The sequence below is a fragment of the Elgaria multicarinata genome, chromosome 11, assembly GCF_023053635.1.
Source record: "Elgaria multicarinata webbii isolate HBS135686 ecotype San Diego chromosome 11, rElgMul1.1.pri, whole genome shotgun sequence".
Classification (NCBI taxonomy): domain Eukaryota; kingdom Metazoa; phylum Chordata; class Lepidosauria; order Squamata; family Anguidae; genus Elgaria; species Elgaria multicarinata.
Window position 1 is genome coordinate 4,870,534 of NC_086181.1, and position 21,639 is coordinate 4,892,172.

The following is a 21,639-nucleotide window of genomic DNA, read 5'->3' on the forward strand; positions in this document are numbered from 1 at the left end:
AACATTTCTATACAGATCAAATCGAAGCAATTACTTGTAAAAAGCTTTTCACTAGTTTGATATTTGAGTCAAATAAACCCCAATTAACTCATTTTTAAAAAAGTCATTTGACTCCAGGTTAAATATAAAGTTGTATTAAGGATTGCTTTTAGCACCTGGGTACAATTAGACAGGGATGATATATGGTGTTTGTAAAATTCTATGGGACTTCTGACACATTATTCATGCCCTTTTCCCTTCAACTCAAAATCTCCTGGCAGTATGAATAATAAACAAACAAACAAACAAACAAGAGTATTGAATGGTTGTCACCTCTTTCATCTTAACCAATGTATCAAATTTAGAAGAAGTTATTGTGCCAATTTAGATGCAGCCATTAGTTTATTAAGCAACATTTTCCTAAGCCAATAACAAACATCTTGTTCCCTCACTCCCATGTGAATCCTGGCTTTGGTGTTTCTAACATAGTTTAACCAGTTTCCCAGTTTGTGTGAAAAAGGATATTCTGTCTTAATAAGGCATAGTCTGAACCAGCCCAGTGTGTTGTTAAAATAAGAATTTAGACCTCCCAGTGCCTTGGATATGTTTCCCTCACCACAATTCATTTTAATGAAATCCTAAAATTAAAATGAAAACAAGAAAGTAAGAAGCCAATCGCCCTAAAATAGTTGAAATGTTACAGATCAACCGTATCCTTCATTTTAGAGGACATGGAATGGTCATCAAATTTGCAGATGACACAAAATTGGGTGGGATAGCTAATACCCTGGAAGACAGAAACAAACTTCAAATTGATCATGATAGGCTGGAGTGCTGGGTTGAAAACCACAGAATTGAATTTAATAGGGATAAATGCCAAGTTCTACACCTAGAAAAATAAATGAAATGCAGAGTTACAAAATGGGGGATACTTGGCTCAGCAATACTACAAGCGAGAAGGATCTTGGAATTGTTGTAGATCACAAGCTGAATATGAGCCAACAGTGTGATGTGGCTGCAAAAAAAGCAAATGCTATTTTGGGCTGCATTAATAGAAGTATAGCTTCCAAATCGCGCAAGGTACTGGTTTCCCTCTATTCAGCACTGGTTAGGCCTCATCTAGAGTATTGCGTCCAGTTCTGGGCACCACAGTTCAAGAAGGATGCAGAGAAGCTGGAGCATGTTCAGAGGAGGGTAATGAGGAGGATCAGGGGTCTGGAAACAAAGCCCTATGAGGAGAGACTGAAAGAGCTGGGCATGTTTAATCTGGAGAAGAGAAGATTAAGGGAGACATGATAGCACTCTTCAAATACTTGAAAGGTTGTCACACAGAGGAGAGCCAGAATCTTTTCTCAATCATCCCAGAGTGCAGGACACGGAATAATGGGCTCAAGTTACAAGAAGCCAGGTTCCGGCTGGACATCAGAAATAATGTCCTGACTGTTAGAGCAGTATGACAATGGAACCAATTATTTAGGGACGTTGTGGGCTCTCCCACACAAGAGGCCTTCAAGAGGCAGCTGACAGCCATCTGTCAGGAATGCTTTAGGGTGGATTCCTGTATTGAGCAGAGGGTTGGACTCGATGGCCTTATAGGCCCCTTTCAAGACTACTATTCTATGATTCTATGAAAATAGCACCAGCTAGGAGGAAAGGTTTACTTTAAAACACACACAAAAAAACTCCTTTATGGTCAGTTAAGACCTGAAGTGTGTAGCACGGTTAAGAGAAAGGTGGACAGCCACCCAATTTGGGCATTCATTCAGTCACATGATCTAAGCATCATGTGAAGGGGGAGAACAGGCCGTGCAATCAGAGTTCCAAATGACAGGTTGGACTTGCGTGTGTCATAGTTCCTCCCAATGTACAGGTGGCGAAGAGTGGGGTGGAGCAATGGGGACAGCGAGGCTAGTGAGTGCAGCCTCACTCTCCCCCTCCGCATGATTCTTAAGTTTTTAAATGTGATTGAGCACCCAAAGAGGGCTTTTGTCCCACTACCATTTGCTGTACTTCTCAAAACAGGGAGATGGAGAGGAAGAAACTTGTGAAGAGGCCTTTGCACAATCCTTGCTTTCTGTCACAAGCAATCAGGTGGGTTCATTACACAGTTGGGCTAATGCTTCTATCCACTGGGCTGCAATTGCTGAGGATCACTCTAGTGGTTCAGGTTAGAATAGCAGTTAGTCCATCTCCAATGCAAATGCTCCGGTGCACCCCTAGGGAGGTCCCACACTCAAGCCCCCAACTCACCAGCCCCGCCAGCTCTACTCTGCTTAGCAGCTTCACACCAAAACACTCCCACATCACAAAATACCACAATCTACCACAAGTGCCACTACAAAGGCAAAATGGGCCTTTGTTTATTCATCATTGTTCAAACCTTACAGTGCCTGAAGAGCCCCCCCCCCTGACCTTGTGTGTTGGCCTTCAGCTCCCATCACTCCAGCTATGGACATGCTGGCTGGGGATGATGGGAGCTGCAGGCCAACGCATCTGGGGGCAACAGTTGCGGGAGGCTGGCCTGAAGGACCGGGACAGGGAACGGGAAATGCAGAGACAGGCAGAAAACAAGGGAGAAGGGACAAGAGAACGACTCTGTGTTTTCTGTCAAAAATGTAAAATCGAAGTTTTGATCAATTTCTTACATTTCTTTGCTGCCCTTTCAGGCACAGAAGGTTACTCTATCATCACAAAAATTATTTCGCAGCTTATGACAAAATAAACAAGTAACTTGTTTGAGGTCATCCAGTGAATTGGAACTGTTTCAGTAATGAATATTTTATTTATTTATTTCATTTCTATGTTGCCCAATAGCCGATGCTCTCTGGGCAGTTCACAAAAATACATGTCAGCATAAGACTGACAAGTATCACTAGCTAATACAGATTTAATTTGGCCGCGCTACTTGCAGGTTTTGGCTGGATTCACTCAGGCAAGTGACAGGAAGGGAGAGCAGACATTTAATGCCCATTCTCTCTTCCAGCCCCCACCCCAGCCTCGGCAATTAGAACTTTCTTGCCAACACATCATAGAGCCTGGTGATGCCGTCTAGTCCTATAATAAAATGGTTATATTAAAAACCACCACCAGTCTATAATAAAACCTTATCATGGATAAGGGTCCCAAACTGGCTTGCATCTCCAAAATGTGGCTGGATGTGCTAGAAGGTTTAACAGAGGCGGTCTCAGGCATGATGTTACAGTGGCCCAGATTTCTTTTCTGGGTGTGGGACACACACACACACACACACACACACACACACACACACACACACACAATATTCATGCTGAGGCAACTTTATTAAGAAAGGCTCCGGGCTTCGTAACCACCATGGGGCTGTCCTAACATGTCATTGGCCTTGACATGTATTGCTAGTCATGCTCTGGATTTGATATTCTTAACTGGACAGGGAATTACAGATCTAGTTATGGGGGGTGTTCTTGCTACGGCCTTGTCATAGACAGTGAGATTCAGATTGATGGCAGCTATTTTTTTTTTTTTACATTTTTATACCGCCCAATAGCCGAAGCTCTCTGGGAGGTTCACAAAAAGCTATTTTGTGAAGCTATTCCCTTCTGCAAGAGTGATGGCCGGCCTGCGCCTTTGGAGGCTGATGGAATGCAATGGGAGCCCTCAGGCAGCTCTGTCTTGCACAGCTGGTGCTCCTGTTGAAACCCTTTGGTCACTCTGTGACATACATAGACATCCCATTGATGGATTTCTCTCCCCAGGGAGGCGTGGCCAACACCTACTTGAAAATCATTTTACCACCAAGCAAAGGCCATTGTATTTCCTCAGGCTTTTAATTCTTAAGCTGTAATTATTTTTACTGCTGCTGGTTTTATTCTGGTGAACTGCACTGGAAATATTTAAACTGAAGGGCAAAATAGAAATGAATAAAATAAAAATAAGAAATTGAATTGCTTCTTCTGCACAATGCAGTGTGTTTTGCAGGAGAAGAAATTCCCCTTGTTGAAGATTTCCCTTGTTGAAGATTTAAAACTGGGAATTCCCAATAAAGTATTGCTTGTTCTAAAAGTATAAGCCAGTGTCCATCACGAAGAAGGAAAAGAGTCAGAAAAAGATAAGACACCTACTGTTCTGGACTGCTAGTATTACATTAAAAGCTATTGCTGGCCACTGTGTTAGATGGGGTATCACTCTATTCCTGCATGTCAGCGATGAAAGCACTAGATACCTGGTCATCTACACATACAGAGCGGCACTGGCAACAAACTCAACTTAATACTGGAAGTGTCAATAAAGATTGTATCGGAATTGTATTACTCTTGGAGCATTGGTGAAGATTTTAAAATACATGGTGGCCTTGGTCACAGTTGTGTTTTAACAGAAAAATGAGGAGGAGGAGGAAGAGAGGGGGTGCCTGAAAAAGCCACATTACCAGGGACAAGAGGAGACAGTAACCAACCAGGCAACACTGCACATTCTTGCAAAGAGGATAAACAGCAGAAACAAATCAGCCAACAACACCCCCGGCAAAACACAGACCACCCATTAAAAAGAATTGTACAAGCAGCTGGTAGCAAGGCTGGACACATTGAGCTAGTGGTGGGGTCCTACCTTGAAGAGGTCTTGAAGATGGGGATGCATCTGTTAAAGAGAGAATCACTATTGCAAGAAATCTGACAAATCCATCTTGGCTTCTGTCCCACATTATGTTTGGGGGGGCTTGAGCAGCTGTGTTCTTGACTTAATATAGTGGCTTTCAAACCATATCTCTAGGAACCTTGGGACTGGCAGGGGGAGGAGACTCCTTAATAAAAACAGTATGCCATGGCTCAAAAGGGGCAGCTTGTTCCACTACGACCCATCATCCTTCTCAAAAATCAGCAGTTCTCAAACACTGGGACCGTCTGCACTCCGGGGTTGTGCAAAATTCTTGTGGTGGCAATGGAGGAGGCACAAAGCTTGAGAGAGAGGCAGACGGCCCCGTGGCAGGCAGAGCCAGAGACACGTTCCTCCCAACAGTACGGGTCTGGCACTGCAGCCACCAAAATAGCCATGGAAGTTGCAAATCCGGCTTCAATGGGGGCTGCAGTGGGAGGCTGGTCTGGGGTGGGCGGGTGTCCCAGGGCCATGCCGACACATGCAGCGACAGGGATGCAGCTATGTGCAGAACTGTACGCATGCTCATGTGCTGAAGGGAACACTTCCAGTGGATTTCCACTCTCCTCTAGGGGTCTTTCCCTATTGCTCAGTATAAACTTGTTTTTCCTGTGTTTTTAAAGCCATTCCTTTTTGTCCCATGCACAACAGATGTGAACATCTATCTTATTTGAGACACCTTTTGAAAATTGTCACTACATCCATGTTTACCAGACTATACTCAACCCAGCCTCTCTTATATCCCTTCTAGTTCACCTGAACAAACTGAAGAATAGCGCAGAGGAAGGTGGAAACTGGGGGTGGAAACTGTCCAGCAGACTGGGAAAGTGGCAAACCAATAGAAAACCAGAGCTTACCAGACGGCGTTGCCTGCTTTGCCTTCTTCGCTGGAGCCAACTCATCAGGTCTGCACTCAGAAAAAGATGCTGTTCTGCTTGGTGCTGGGGTCTGAAGGGGAGCAGAGAGGCCAGAGGCCGGGATGTGAAGTTCAGTGACACAGCATTTGAGTGCCATTTTTTGGTAGAAAGGTGGGGTATAAATCCAATCCAATCCATAAATGCTTGCTTGCTGCAGGATTGTATCAGTTTGTATCCTGCAAAGCAGGCAAGAACTTTGGTGGCAAATTCAGATTGTTTAGGAGGAAGTGCCTTATTACACAGACTTCTTACATTCAGGAGAACATAGCAAGGATGGATGGTTTTAAAAATATATTGAAATTAAGTTCTTCAACCACTAAAAATTATGCAAATTAGCCAATTCTGCATATATTTGCTTATTCTGGTTGATCTGCTTTTCTTCTGCACGTTATGAGAATACAGAGCACCAGAAATCCAGAAGGCCAATGGGTTTGTGGGTTCTCCCTCCTATCCGACAAACAAAACCTTAGTTTTCATTGAGGTGGTCAAACATTTCCTGGGCTGGATCACTCCAGATGGTAGGCATGACTGAAAGCTCCTCCATACAAAGAAATCCCTTCCACATTGAAAGCAAGCACACGAGGGAGAAAGGGCCCTTTGACCTGGCAACCTCTTTGTGGAGGGCTAAAACTGCACTGCGCTGCAACAGAGACTTACCGAACAGCTGCCACTGGCATTTAGGAGGAAGTTTGCAGTGTGGGCTGCAGTGGGAGGCTGGTTTGGGATGGGCCGGTGTCCCAGGGCCATGCCGACAATAGCAGTCATGTGGGTCTCCGTACCAAAAACATGGATGGGAATGCCGGTAGTCTTTCCTAAACGCAAAGAGAACAGAAACAGATCAGGCTGCAGCATACCTGTGGAAGCCCCACCTGGATATTTAGTGGGGGAAAGGTGCCCCAGATCACATCGGCATACACTGATGACATCACCAGTCAGTTCTGAATGGCAAAGGACTGCTGGGAAAGGGAGAAGGCAGGGAAGCAGACTTAATGCAGCAGCAAATGGCAGCAGTGGGAATGACTCCTTAGGCCCTCTTGTAGCATGTAATGCATAAAAACGGAACATTGGTACTTACCGAGAAGGTTCCTTCTGGGTTGGTGTGCGGAAGGCATCCCACAATGGGTTAACTCCCCCTATCGCCCAGGAAAAGCAGGGACTCACATGACTGAGTTTTAAGCCCTCTATTGGTCTGAAGCTCCTCCTAGCCAGTTCCGTCCATGGCTAAAGCTCGGAAATTGAGAAAGGAAGCATCTCTTTGTATCATAGGTAAGGAAGAACCACAGAGGAACAGATAACTTATTAGTAAGTACTTAGAAATCAATCTGAGAGTACAAACTTTGAGGATCCTTAGGAAAAGGTCTGGCCGGCTAAATGCAGAGACAAGTGGCCTGATAGACTCGGTGGTGTTTCAGGGTGTGGTTGGGATGCCTTCCGCACACCAACCCAGAAGGAACCTTCTCGGTAAGTACCAATGTTCCATTCTCCAGGTTGGTGTGAGGAAGGCATCCCACAATGGGATATGCAAAAGCTAAAAACCCCTTATCTGGGTGGGAAAATCTTAAGCCGAGTCTATTGTAGTCCTACAACCTGCTGGAGGACTCTCCTGCCAAAGGAGGCATCCGCTGAGGCATATGTGTCTATTTTGCAATCTTATGAAGGAATTAGGACTTGTCCAGGTGGCCGCCTTGCAGATTTCTGCCAGAGGGGCATTAGTACTTAAGGCGGCTGATGTGGCTGCTGCTCTAGTGGAGTGAGCTGTGACTCCTAATGGCTTGGGGAGGCATGAGGCCTCATAGGCCGAAAAAATACATGCTTTTAACCACCTAGCTAGGGTAGATCTGGTAACCTTCTTGCCCATAGCCACAGGGTGAAAGGAAACAAACAGTGAATCAGATTTTCGAAAGGACTCTGTCCTTTTTAAGTAAACTTTAATGGCTCTGCGGACATCCAGCTTGTGCCAGGCCTTCTCCTGTGGATGAGAAGGGTTAGGACAGAAAGATGGCAGAATAAGCTCCTGTGACCTATGGAATAGCGTGTTGACCTTAGGGATAAAGGTCGGGTCTGTTCGAAGGACGACAGAATCCTTATGGAAGGTGATGAGGCCTTTTCTGATTGAAATGGCAGATAACTCTGAGATTCTGCGAGCAGATGTTATGGCCACAAGGAAAAGAACTTTTTGTGACAAAATGCGTAGTGGGATAGAGGCAATTGGTTCAAAGGGAGGTTTAGTCAATGCAGAAAGTACAACATGTAGGCTCCAGGAAGGAAACCTATGGACAATGGGAGGACTCTTGAGTGCGGCTCCACGGAGGAATCTTTTGATGTGAGGGTGTGAACTTAGTGGCTGCCTACCAGGCCTGGAAAGGACTGATGACAGGGCTGACGTTTGCCTGCGCAGGGTACCCGGTTTTAAACCCATCTGAAGGCCTTGTTGGAGAAAGGCTAGGAGTTCCTTGACACCTGTTGCCCGTGGAATAAGTTTCTCCCTTTCACTCCACCTGCAGAAGGACTTCCAGGTTGTTTCGTAAATTCTGGTGGTGGAGTCCTTGCGGGATGCCAGCAGGGTGGATATGACCTCCTCAGAATAACCCAGAGTTAAGTAGATGGACCTCTCAGCAGCCAGGCGGCTAGTTTGAGCCAATTTGGGTCTGGGTGCAGTACTGGTCCCTGAGACAAGAGATCTGAGATCTGGGGCAGGAACCATGGACCTTGCACTGCTAGGGCTAGAATCTCGGAGAACCAGGGGCGTCGGGGCCAGAAGGGGGCTACTAGGACTACAGTGGCTTGTTCCTTTCTGATTTTTTGTAGAACTCTGGCTAAGAGGGGGATTGGAGGGAATGCGTAGAGCCTCTCTTTCGGCCAGTTGATATATAGTGCATCTATCCCTTCGGCTCCGTAAGACTGGAATCTGGAGAGAAATCTTGGCAGCTTGTGGTTTTGCCTGGATGCAAACAGGTCCAGCGTTAGTGGGCCGAAATGGTGTATGATTCTCTGGAAGACTGCTGGATGTAGGCTCCATTCCCCTGGGTCTATTTGTTGCCGACTCAGATAGTCTGCTGTATGGTTCAGGGTCCCTTTGATGTGTTGGGCTGATATGGAGGCTAAGTTCTGTTCGGCCCATAATAGCATGCTCTGGGCCTCCAGGTGTAAGGAGAGGGATTTGGAACCCCCTTGACGTGTTATGTGGGCTCGTGTTGTTGTGTTGTCCATTCTGACTAGGACATGAGAATGTTGCAGATGGCGTGAGAATGCTTTTAGACCCAGGTGTACTGCCCTGAGCTCCAGCCAGTTGATGCTGTGGCATTTTTCCTCTGCATTCCATTTTCCTTGGGCCAGGAGAGAGTTGCAGTGGGCTCCCCACCCTTCGAGGCTGGCATCTGTTGTCAGTAAGATCCTCTGAGGCTCCTGGAAGGGGCTGCCCACCTGCAGATTTTGGAGGTCTTGCCACCACATGAGGGAGTCTCTGACGTGCAGAGGGAGAAGTATTGGGAGGCGATCCCTCCTTGCTATTTGAGCTTGGAAGGGCAATAGGAACCACTGAAGGGGGCGAGAATGCAGCCTGGCCCATGGGAGAATGCCGAGGCATGAGATCATTAAACCCAGAAGATGCGCAGCATCCATTAAGTTGGTTATTCTTTGCCGATGAATTGCCCTTGAGCGGTCCTGAAGCTTGACTATTCTCTCTGGGGAGAGGAATATTAAACCCTTGGAGGTGTCGATGAGTGCTCCTAGATGAGGGAGGACCTGGGTGGGTGTGAGATGGCTCTTTTTTCTGTTTATGACAAAGCCGTGTCTTTCTGGCACTCGACAGTTGTCTGTAGATCCTGCGAGGCTTTCTGACTGGAAACAGAACGGATAAGAAGGTCGTCCAAATATGGATAAATATGCACGCCCTTTAGCCGGAGATGAGCTATTACTGTCACCATGATCTTGGTGAAGTTGCGGGGTGCCGAGGATAGGCCAAATGGAAGTGCTTTGTACTGGTAATGATAGTTCTGGTACGTGAAGCGTAGGAATTTTCTGTGAGGTAGTGAGATGGGAATATGCAGATATGCCTCTGTGAGGTCTATGGAAGTCAAATATTCTGCTTTGTGAAGGGCTTCTTTGATGGTTTGCAATGTCTCCATACGGAATTTTCGATATTTGACAAACCTGTTCAGATGCTTGAGGTCCAGAATTGGTCTCCAGCCTTTGCCCTTTTTGGCTACTAGAAATAAGATGGAATAAATACCTTCGTATTTTTCTATGGATGGTACTGGTTCTATCGCTCCTATTTGAAGTAGACGCTGTATGGCGGTAGATAGGATGTGATTCTTGGTGGCGGATTGTGATGTGGGGGATGGGGTGAACCGAGGGGGAGGTTGTTTCCAAAACTCTATGAGATAACCATGGGAGATGGTGTCCAGGACCCAGCGATCGTCTGTGGATTGTTCCCATGCTGGGAGGAAATGTTGAAGTCTCCCCCCGATGAAGGGTTCCCTGGCGTCAGAACTGCTGTCGTCCAGACCTTGAGGCCTGGAAAGTAGAAGGGGGTTTGGCAGAAGCGCTAGAGGAGTTGGCGCTTCTGGACTGAAAGCGGGATCTGGACCATGCTGGTTTAGGAAACCTGTAGCTTTTGGATCGAAAGGAAGATTGGTTAGTGGTCCGGAATGGGCGAAAGGATGTATAAGACCGGATGAGTTTTTTATCTTCTCGCCGGAAGGATGAAGGCATAACTTTTTTCTTATCCTTAGTCTCTATGAGGACATCTTTTAAGGCCTCTTCTCCAAAAAGGTGTGCACCTGTGAAAGGTACAGTCGCAAGATTTCCCCTTGAGGGAAGATCAACATTCCAGTGCTTAAGCCAAATGGAACGTCTGGCCACATTAGCAGCTGCTATGGAGCGGGCTGAAAACTGAAGCGCATCTTGTGTAGCATCAGCCAGGAAGGCAAAAGATTTAGAGAGTTTGAGCAGTCCTCTGTATAAAGTAGGCTGATCTAATTCCTTATTGTTTATTATGTCTTCCACCCATAAGATGGAAGCTCTAGCGAAAAAAGATGATACTGCTGAGGCCCTTAAAGCTAATGCTGAAGCTTCATGCGCCTTTTTTAAAGCTGTATCTGATCTTCTTTCCCCGTGGTCTTTTAGGGGAAAGTCACCGTCTTTTGGCAATACAGCACCTGAGAGCAAGGCCGCCACAGGGGCATCTACTAATGGAATTTTTAATTCTTCCATCACATTGTGAGGAAGAGTATAAAACCTCTGCGCTGTACTGACTCCCTTTTTCCCCTGGAGGGGAGATTTCCACTCCTCCTTCATTAATTTATTAAAGGAACTGGGAAAAGGTACCTCTCTGGTGGTTGGCTTGGGTTCTGGAAACATCGCTGCCCCTCTAGATAAAGATTGCTGTTTGTCGGGTTGTACTGGCTCACTAGCTAGAGAGACAATTGCTTTGGACAATAAAGGTAAAAAATCCTCTTTGTTAAAGAATCGATCAGCCGAGATATGGTCTGTAATTTCTATGTCTGACCATCCACCCTCCTCTCCTTCTGAAAAGAACTCCTGCAGTGACATTATGGAGGAATCACTGTCATGGTGGGGCTCAGCCAAGGGGGTCTTGGATTTGTTAGAGCGACCTTTGGCTATGGAGTGTGGGTCTGGAGAGTCGTCCCCAGAGCCTGCTGATGAGTGCAGACTATGGGAAGAATTGGGCTGTTTTGACCTGAAAGCCTTATTTTTGTTTTTTGTTTTATCATTGTTTTTATTTTTGTTTTCTAATTGTGGAGGAGGAGAGGAGGAAGACTCAGAAGTGTGCAAGCCTCTGGTGCGTTTTGCAGAACGGCTTGATCTCAAGGTTTGCTTGTCTAACAAATGGTCAGACAGATTATCCAGTACTGCCTTAGTGATCTGTGCTAAAACAGATTTATCTATTTGAGCCATGCTTAGGATAGGCGTTGGGGCTATCTCATTATTCTGTGGCTGAGCAATGGAGGAGGTGGAAGGAGGAGGGGCTTCCCTTTGCAAGTTGGAATCAAAACTGCAACTCAAAATGGCCGCCCGCTTTGTTTGGCGGGAAACATCCACGTGGGGGAGAAAGAATGGATTTGATCTCACCCTTGATGCTGTTGGAGCATCTAGCTGCTCCGTTGCTTCCTCCTCTTGTTCTGAGTGGAGAGGGTGGCGTGCTGAGCCCCCGACTCCCTCAGTCTCGGCCGCATCTTTTGAGGCCGGGATCGCACCGTTCCTGGTGTGTAAGAGACTCAGCGAGGGGCCTTGGCCTCCGGGCTGGTGATCTCTTTGATCCTCCGCCGGCTGGGAGACTCAGTAGGCAGCCTAAGCCGGCAAACTGGTTATCTCCTTGACCTTTCTGGCAGGTCATCCTTTTGTCTGCTGATGGCTTCCTAACGACTCTCACATGAGTCGTTGTTTTCTTTTTCTTTTGAGGCTTCGAAATGGTTTTCTTTGCCGGAGGGGTCATAGAGAATGATAGGCAAGCGGCAGAGAAAAAGAAGCAGAAAAGGGTTTTTGTTTGTTTGTTTGTTTTTGGTAAGAGAAAGAAAGTCAAAGAGGTAAGAAGTTTAAAAAGTGTTAGAAATAGAGATAAGTATAGGCTTGAGATAGGAGGAGATGAGAAGTAGCTCTGTCCTGGGCGAAAAGCAGGGACGAACTGGCTAGGAGGAGCTGCAGACCAATAGAGGGCTTAAAACTCAGTCATGTGAGTCCCTGCTTTTCCTGGGCGATAGGGGGAGTTAACCCATTGTGGGATGCCTTCCTCACACCAACCTGGAGAATGAGTTAGCACCTCGGTCAGTGCAGCATGTTAGGTACTTGCACTGGGCTAGAAAACGGAAAAAACAGCCTCCCATAGCTGCTTGGCATCAACCAGTGTGGGACTGGGGGACTGAAAGAACTCAGCTATCAAATTCTACCAAGTTCCCAAGTTTAGGATTCTGACAGCAGAGAACAGAACATCTTCAGAACAGTCATGACTGGGGATGGGGGAAAGAACTGTATGAGCAAATACTCCAGTCTTATCCTCAATATGCTAGTTTTGTATGTACAGAGAACATTCGTGTACAGGGAATATTTTAAATACGGAACCCTTCAAGAACTCAGCTTCCCCTCCTTTCCCCTGCACTTTGAAACACTGCAGCCCAGCAAAAGCTGCCCCATGTGGACGGTTCGGAGTGTTTCATCTCTAAGACAGATGATCCAGGACCTTGTTAAGACTCAGATGAGACTGAACAGACCTGGCCCCATGTGTAGTTTTACTCCAACCCTACTTTCTCCTAAGCTCTTCCTCTCCACCCCCAGTTTCATGCGTAGAACACCTGCTTCCTCAGGTTCTTGCTTTCTAGGCCACAACTGTTTTATCCAGCTGACTTCAGTCTCTCTCTCTCTCTGCCTTCCTTTTTTCCTCCCTTCTCACATAGCAAACAGCCCTTCACAACCTGAAGTGCTGTGAAATTTCTGCAGAGCCCCTTCTCCAATCAGCTCCCTTTCACCTCAAGCCTCATTCTCAATTTCCCCTTTCTGAGGGCACTGCCTACTCTAAACCCTGCCTTCAATTTCATTGCCTCAGAGCTCCAGGTCCCCTAGCTTTCCTATGTCATTGGACCTCTTTTCACACTATCATATGATAATTTCGTCCCAGCGTGACTGGCTGCTTTCCCTTCCTTCACAGAAATTGGAAGTGCTTTGTTCACTGTGCATCACTGCAGTCAAATCAGCACCAAATGTTTCACCATTATAAGTGTAATACAATAAAAATTACTGACACAGGGGTGGGAGATAGTTACTTTGTTCAAGGACAACCAACCGAGTCCTAACATCACAAAGCCTTGGAGGTTATTAGCAGGACCCAGTGTGTAAGCCATCCATTTTGGCATCTTGGCATCATCCCAAGATAGATGTATGGGTACAGTACCACACCCCTCTCTTGTTGGGGGAATTCTGTACCTAAAGAATTGCTATCACACTCCCCACACCCCTTTTTGACAGACCTTTGATGCACACTACTCTCCTTGTAACAATTTCCAAATGGTAGCAGTGTTAGTCTATTGCAGAAAAAACAATGAAGAGTCTTGTGGCACTTTAACACATTTATTTTGGGGTACAGTTTCGTGAACCATAGTCCACTCCATCAGATAGATGGAATATTATAGTGAGTTTCAGGTTTTAATACAGTATATATGATGGGGTGAGAACTGTAAACAGTGAAGTCAGAGGGAAATACAATTCAAAAAGAACTGATGGTGACAGCAATTATCTCCTTGCAGGCCAGATTATCAACATGGCTGAGAGCTCAGATTTAAAGCCCTGCTCATGCAAAACATGGTCCATTACAAGGTGGGTCAACCAAGTGTTTAATGCCCTAGTCAGTCGCTGGCTTTTAAACAATTACTATATTCTGAACTGAGCAGGCACTAGAGGACTCCCTGACTTAATAATATGGTAGCCAACACAGAGACAAGTGCTTGTTATCAATCCTTCCTGCTCAGTCAGAAACGAGGCTTTGGCTGAACCTTTCCACTGATGCACTCCAACTGTTCTCTTTGATTTGCCTGAAGCTCGTACGAGTGACAGAGCGTCCCTTGCAGTTCATGCTGGAGGGCAGAAGGGAACTCCTGGGGTCCCAATTGTGCCCTGTGTTGCTAGCTGTCACTTTCGTTAATGACTCTAAGCACTCAAGTTTATAAAGGAGAAATAAGTGAAAGCAAAGACTTCCACGGAGGGGGAAAATACATTCAAATCATTGGCAGGAATCTCCTTACCTACTTCCCCCATGACACGCAAGCCTTCCTGGTAATTTGGGCCTCCTCTCCTCACGAAGATCCTCACCTCATGCTCTTTCAGAGGGCCCTGATAATCTTTAATGGCCCTAACAATACCCTGCATAAAAGAAAGGTTTTTTAAAAAGTGCACATACACACGCATGACACAAAACATCCAAACATACTTCTTTCTTCTCATTTTATTTCTCCTTTGCCTCCTTCTAAAAGCAGGTCTACAAGACAAAGTTAAAATCAGTTAAAATGGGAATTGTAGTTTTGTGCTGATACGGATGCTTAGAATTATCACCACGTTCACCAACATCCTCCAAACCTCCGCAGAACACAGCTAAATATTTGGGGCTGACACAGATGACCAGAAGCCATGTGGTGGTAAGCTTTTAAGTGGCTGCTGTCTATTCCTGTACAGAAGTGGTTGCCTATATCCTCTGACCATGCAGTTAAGACCAGCATTATCACCCATCCACTTCCTCAAGTTTCTGAGTGGTTGTAGAGGGGAGGCAATGTTGGGCTTGGATGATAATCTCTTGCCTAAACTGCCAAGTAGTGGGTACACACTGGAGCTGCTCTGATCTTTAGCTTTCCTTTTCAGTGAAGCAAAATTGTGTGCTGTGCACAGCCTTGAAAGCTAAATTTCCAGGCTATCCCTCTGTTTGTGCAATCTGTACTGCACTCGTTGCTCACTACTCCTGTGCTTCATCTTTATCAAAACATTAAATTGGGGAGACACGCAAAGATTTCCAAGCAGGACCTTAGCCTTCAGTGCTGGTTTGGAAGGAACTCCAAAAGGCAAAAGTCTCTTTTCTAACACTTCATCAGCTAGCTCTTGCTATGGGGATATTATGTTGATCCCTAAAAGCTGTTTTGGGTTAGCTTACTTCTGTCATCAAACAAACAGAGGATTTCCATGTCACTGCTGCTCACACCACAGCTATTTTCTTGCCCTTGCTTTGCCTCAAAACAGGGCCGGGGATGTGGGACAGGAGTGAGGCACAAGGACAAACTAGGTTTGACAATGCACAGTAACGATGACGATAGAATAGGAGACAGAACTCTGAATCAACCCACACACATTGATTTTGGTTTACTAAGTTTTGCACCACTTCACACTATGCAATGTGTCTTGAACCAAATGTATGTTTTTGTGGCACTTGCACAGACAGTGCTGATCAATAACTGATTCAATCCACTTCAACCCCATCATGGCCCAGGTGCAATCTTAGTGTTTCTTCCAAGACTAGGACAAGCAGCTAATCACGAGAACATGCCTGGCCACTGCCACCCATCATTTCAGGATCCTCTTTACCTTAAAGGTGGCAGCCACGTTGGTAAAGTTAGCAATGCTCCCTCCGATGATCAGGATTTTGCCTTAAGGAGAAAAGAAGAAGAAAGGAGTAGGTAGGCAAGAAAACCAGAATGCAGTGCCAGGCCTGGAGCAGCTGAATCATAATAATGATTATCTTTAAACAATGTACATATATTGGTTGCCTGAATCGATCTAGGTGCCCAGGAAAAGGCCCTGGATGTGTTTTGGCAGTCCTTGCACTCATCATCACCAAAGTCAACAGCACTGCCATAGGGAGAAGGTGGGAGAAATCCTCCCGTAACAAACCAGCCACCACTCACATGTCAATACTCCAATGAGGCAGTGACAGGACACAGCCTCATTGGCAGGGGTCAGCGGAGAGCTCCTGGTGGAGGCCAGGACCTCCCAGAGGGGGTCAGGGCAGAAGGTACTAGCAGGCCCAGGCCCCATTACTAGCTGGTAATGGGGCTGGGAGGCTAGCAGTGTCCGCCTTGGTTTCCTGGTATCAGTCAGAAACTGGCTCCTCCTCTTTCCTTCCAGCTTGCTCGGGCCTCCTTCTCTCCCATCTCCTCACCCTCCTTTCTCTCCCCATGTTTGCTTGTCCCACTTTCTGCTTTCTCCCCATTCTCATCTGCTCCTCCTGTGCTTGTCATCACATCCTTTTCCCTGGTCAGCCCAGCACAGGCCAGTCACCCATTTCTGTTCCTCCTACAGTTTTCCCTCACCCATGCCCAGTGTCACGCATGGACATTGGAGGAATGGTGGTTGCAGCATCAACCTGATCACAAGCACCCACAAGAGGACATGCAGAACCCCACCGACAAATAGTGCCTGCATTCTCCTCCTTTGCCTAGGCACTCTGCTTTACCTTCTAGGTGCTTTTCCCGTGTCATGAGGGAGAGGATGGTCTTGGCATAGTCATAGGTTTGCTGTTCACTGGGAGCTCCGGAGTATTCGCCATAGTTGGCCAGTTCATTCACCCCACCAAGGTCGCAGATAGTGTCACTAAGCGGAAGGCACACAAGTGATGTTAGAAGGCTTAATCTGGAGAGCCAAGGATGTTCATAAGCCCTCATGCAAAGTGGAGCAAAAATTAGGCTGCATTCTACAAGAGCCTAAGGCAAGAGCATCAGTTCAGGCTGAATAGTCAAGACTCTTAAAATCCCAGTCAGAAAATCCCACTTCCACCATTAAAATGCTCATAAATTCTATGTCAACACAGCAGCTCTGCTGGCAGCTGAGAGTAGATGGGTTGCAGCTTGCAAAGAGGCAGCATCTAATTGGGATAGCAAGGACTAGAATTTGGCAGAATTGAAGTACGTGTACACCTATCCAATTATTTTGCATAAAATACATTCAACTTCCAAAATTTAAGTTTATCTAAGAATGTATACAGCAGTGTTTGTAACTGAGCTAAGTGCAGTCTCCCCGCACCCTAATGTCACATGGGAGGAACCACTGCAGAACTTCACTGTCTTCTAAACATCAGGATATGGAGCCACACAGGATGCTGAAACTCTGTAAGCCTAAGGATTTGAGAATTCTCCCTACACATTTTTGCTACAAATAATGAGGACTAGAAACAGGCTTCTAAAAAACAGTGTGAAGAAAGCAGAGATTCTCAGGATACAAAATTATGCATCAGGTTATCAGATTGTGTGTTTATATAGTATATGTTGGCAGCTATGCAATTATAAACACAGCCTTGGCAGCATAAGGGCACCAGGAAAAAGCAGAAGTATCACATTGTCTAAGTGTAGCTTCATATTCCATTTCAGGGATGGCAAAAATTCTTAAGCATTTAAAGTACAATTCCACAGAAAGGAGGGGGGAGGGAGAGAGAGAACGAGAGAGAACGAGAGAGGGAAAAATGCATCCAACTTCCCTAAAGCCCTTATGTCAACATTCCTTTCTGACAAGGATTAATAGGAGTGGGATGGTTGGGCAAGAAAGAGTGAGTGATGACCAATCAAAGCATGGATTGCTGGGAGTTCAGGATGAATGATGCAGATGTTTTAACACACAAAAGGTAGAAAGCTTCTTCCTTCCGCTGCTGCTGCACTGAGCCACGCTCCTTTCCACTCTTTGTAACTGCTAGACCACTTTCAAAGACTCTGAGCTTGGTACCTGTATACCACGGAGGCACCGCCTCCAGCCACCATGGTCCAAATTCTGCCCTTGGGGTTCAAGATGGTCAATTTTAAGCTGGCTCCACTCTTGGCATCTAGGTCAGCAATATAGGCTTCCTGCAGACAACAACAATTTTAGAATCATGGAATCAAAATTTATCAGGATGGAGTATTGAACTCTTGTAACACTCAGTTATTTAATCCTTTCCACACATACACACATTTCTCCCTACAAATACCCTCTTAGACTCATCCCTACCCACCCCAATTGGGCCACAAAACCAGATGTATGTCTGACTGGGGGAAAAGCCCAAGTGGAAAAAGGGTCACTCAGTCTCTCACAGGGGTGGCATTTGCAGGAGGGAGAGAAATCAGTGGACAGGGGAGGAAACGTTACACCCAGTTCCCGCCCACTGATTCCTCCCCCACTTTATTGTGAATATCATCTAAACAGAACAGAAAATACATAATGAAAAAGGGAAAAATCATATATAACAATATTGTCATTTTCCCATCATGTGTACCATACATTAAAAAAAGGGGGGGGGAGTTATGCATAAAGCAGACCAAATATCCATATATTTATCCACTCGCAAGTTGCGCCTGTATAACACCCATTCAAAAGTTGTTAGTGTTATTAGGTCCTCAATCCATTGCAGTATAAGTCTTTTGGCTGTCATAAGGGCTCTGAAGATCCATCTGCACTGACTATGTGTTAACTTCCAAGAAGCCAGTAGGTTATTTGGGATGCACATTGTTCCATATTATAGATTGTTTCAGTACAAAATTAATCCTCCTCCCAAAAAGAGGCAATTATGGGGCACTGCCAAAAGATATGAGTTAAAGAAGCATTAGGTGCATTACATCTCCAACAATTATGCAAGGGAGACAAACCCTTATTGAAAAGGTGTTGTGGAGTCCATCAGACCCCAAACATTTTTTTTTGGCTGAATATGATGTAGCCTAAGATCCATAAAAGCTTCATATACAGATGCTAGAGCAACCATACATTGGTTAGGCAAGATAGGGCACTCCAATTCTCTCTTCCAATCCTGTCTTAGACTATGGGCATCATATTTGTTTACTGCTACTAAATACTTATATATGAGTTGTGGATCGACATGTCAGTTCAGCTGTTATAAGTGTTTCTTACAGTGCTGGAGGCTCTGAAGCTGTAAAAGCAGCTGGACCAAACCTAGATTCCAGCAGGTGTTGCAATTGCAAGTATTGCCACTGAGCCGTATTAGGTAAATTATATTCAACACACAAATCAGAAAAGGACAAAAACTCGCCATCTGGGCCTATTAATTGATCCAAAGTAAAAAAATCATCTTATCCATTCATGTTTTCCACAAGAACTCTTTCTTTCTGATTCTTAAATCTGGATTTCCCCATAAAGTCAATTTTGCATGAGAGAATGGATCAAACTGTAATTGATGTGCTACTATACACCACACCTCTCTAGCAGCCAAGATTGTAAGATTGCGGTAACTTATTCTAATATGTCGAGCACCAAGTGCCATCCACTTGGGAAGAGGTTCTAACCATAATGATTCCAGAACTGATCAGGGTAGCAAATCTGAGTGAGCAGGAAAAGACCAAAATTTAATACCTGGTAAATGCCCCCCCCCCACGCATGTTGTCAAACATGGGTTTAAGAACTTACATTTGCTAAGGTAATATCTAATCCCACAGTCAGAGGTCTTCTTTTTTTTTTTAAAGGTGGGCCTTCTAGGGCTCCAACACTGGATCCACCATGCTGGGTGCTAATACTGGAGCTGTTACCCTGGTGACTTTATCCTGAAGGGTGCTTTGGAAATCAAGTTAATTACAGTTAAGGATTTCAAACCAGTTTGAAGGTTCTGGTTTAAAAGAAAAGAGGAAGGAAGCAGGACTATCTGGGGTCCAAAGAATGCTATAAAACATCAAAACGTTGATGGTGGCAAGGGGAAGGGGTGGCAGGGGAAGGAGAAAGGCACTGCCTGCCTCTGTCCCAGTGCCACAACCACTAACGGAGGGACTAACCTGCCCAATCAAGAGGAAAATATGCTGAGTTATCAGGCAAAGGAACAGACTGCAGTTAATAAGATCTTGAGCTTTCCTCTGAGAGATCCCCAACGACACTTTGGTTTTAGCTCTTCCAGAGGCCAGGCCTACATGCATTAAAATTCTTCAGAAGTGCAGGGAGTCGTAAGAGCCCTTATTAGTGCCTGACAAGGGGGATGATTCAGTGAGGCCAAAATTAAAACTCATCCATTAGAAGCCTTGCCAATTGAGTTAAGCATCAGCAATTGAGCCGTAACACACAGGCAGGGGAGAGGGAAGAAAAGAAAAAGGAAAGAAAAGGTTAACTAAATGGATTTTTTGGCTAGACTACAATTTAACAGACACATATGCAAATAGACTATTCTTCTTGCTTGTGCATCAATACAATTATTAAGTTTCTTAAAATGCCAGGGTATGAGATATCTGTTGGCAATATTCTGCTGAGCATCAGAGACACACAGATTTTGGGTGAATACAACCAAACTATTCTGAAGGGAATTCATATTTCCAAGTGGAAGCCAAGTTATCTACTGCCCTATGTGTCATCTGCTTCTGTCCCAGGCCAGGAAAACTCACTTGACATACAACTGCAACTGAATCCTGGCAAGACAAGAGGCCGTGTGTGGGTGAGTGGCTTTTGAGCCTGGGAGATGGTCTGGATGCCATTGCACTCCCTCTGAAAGAATACATCTGTAACATGGGGGCGGGAGTACCCCTGGATTCATCTTTGTCACTGGAGGCCCTAAAGGCTACCAAAGTGCCTTTTTCCAGATCCAACTGGTATGCCAGTTACAGCCTCTCCTGGACAGGGATAGCTTGGCCATGGTGGTCCAGACACTAGTAACCTCCAGATTGGATGACTACAAGGAACTCTATGACTGGGTTGGGACAAAACAATAACCAATGGTGGTTTGAATAGTTGATGGTTCGTTATTTAGCCCACCGTGGGTTATTGTGTTGTGTGGCAGGAGTTTTTTTAACCAACAGTTGGTTATTTGGCCAAAATAACCAACTCAAATAGCCAACACTGTGCAGAGTTGTCTATCTGAACCACCGCTGGTTATTGTATGGAGGACACTGCTCGTTATTTCTTCAGCCACCATTGGTTATTTCACCAGCCACAAAGTCGCAAGGCAAGGACAGTCAAAGCGGTGGCTGCTGCTCTAGTCCAGCCAGCAAGATAGTTTTTTGGCAGCAATAGCTGATCGGATACTAGTGGGAAAACTGAGGGAGCGAAGACAGGGCAGGAGATGAGTGAGTCAACTCAACATGGACTAATCAACTGTGGTGTGGATTAGGATCAGCGCTGAGTTGATTATTATCATGCCATGTGGAGAGTACCCCTTAGATAAACAACTGTCAAGTTGATTATTACCCCACCGTTGACTCTAGTGTTGTCCGAATGTAGTCTACATGTGGCTGCCCTTAAGGTTGGCCCAGGAGTTGCAGCTAATGGAGAAGACTGCAATTCAGCTGTTGTCAGGGGCTGTCCCTTCACCACGTCACACCTTTGCTGAGACCTCTGCGCTGGCTGCTTATTTGCTATCAGGCTTCCGTTAAGTTTTGTTCTTGGCGTATGAAGCTCCCAACAACTTGGGACCAGGATACTTGAGAGAGTGCCTTCTCTCTTATCAAACTGCCCAGTTACTGAAGTCATTGGATGAGGCATTCCTGCTGGTTCCACATGGGCCTGATGTCTGCCTAGAGACCACTCAAAGTAGAGTAGAGCTTTTAGCATATTTAGAATTCCTTCCCGAGTGATGTTCAGCATGCACTAGTAAAACTGTTCCTCTTATTTTGGCATCTATTAATGGCATTCTTATTCAAAAAAGCTTTCCTTGATTGAAAGTGCAGTTTTATTGCTA

The 21,639-nt window shown here is 45.5% G+C and overlaps 1 protein-coding gene across 4 annotated transcripts in view; it reads right to left on the reverse strand.

Annotated features, from left to right (window-relative positions):
- ACLY (ATP citrate lyase) overlaps positions 1–21,639 on the reverse strand; it is a 75,003-nt gene that overhangs the window by 28,551 nt on the left and 24,813 nt on the right. For 2 of the 4 annotated variants that reach the window (XM_063138291.1, XM_063138288.1), the window contains 7 exons: positions 17,727–17,845; positions 16,468–16,604; positions 15,600–15,661; positions 14,276–14,393; positions 6,180–6,334; positions 5,463–5,553; positions 4,561–4,590 (listed from right to left, as the gene is read on the reverse strand). In XM_063138291.1, the coding sequence (XP_062994361.1) occupies positions 4,561–4,590; positions 5,463–5,553; positions 6,180–6,334; positions 14,276–14,393; positions 15,600–15,661; positions 16,468–16,604; positions 17,727–17,845 (712 nt within the window). The remainder of the gene's footprint in view (positions 1–4,560; positions 4,591–5,462; positions 5,554–6,179; positions 6,335–14,275; positions 14,394–15,599; positions 15,662–16,467; positions 16,605–17,726; positions 17,846–21,639) is intronic. The other 2 variants (XM_063138289.1, XM_063138290.1) reach the window with 2 other exon arrangements.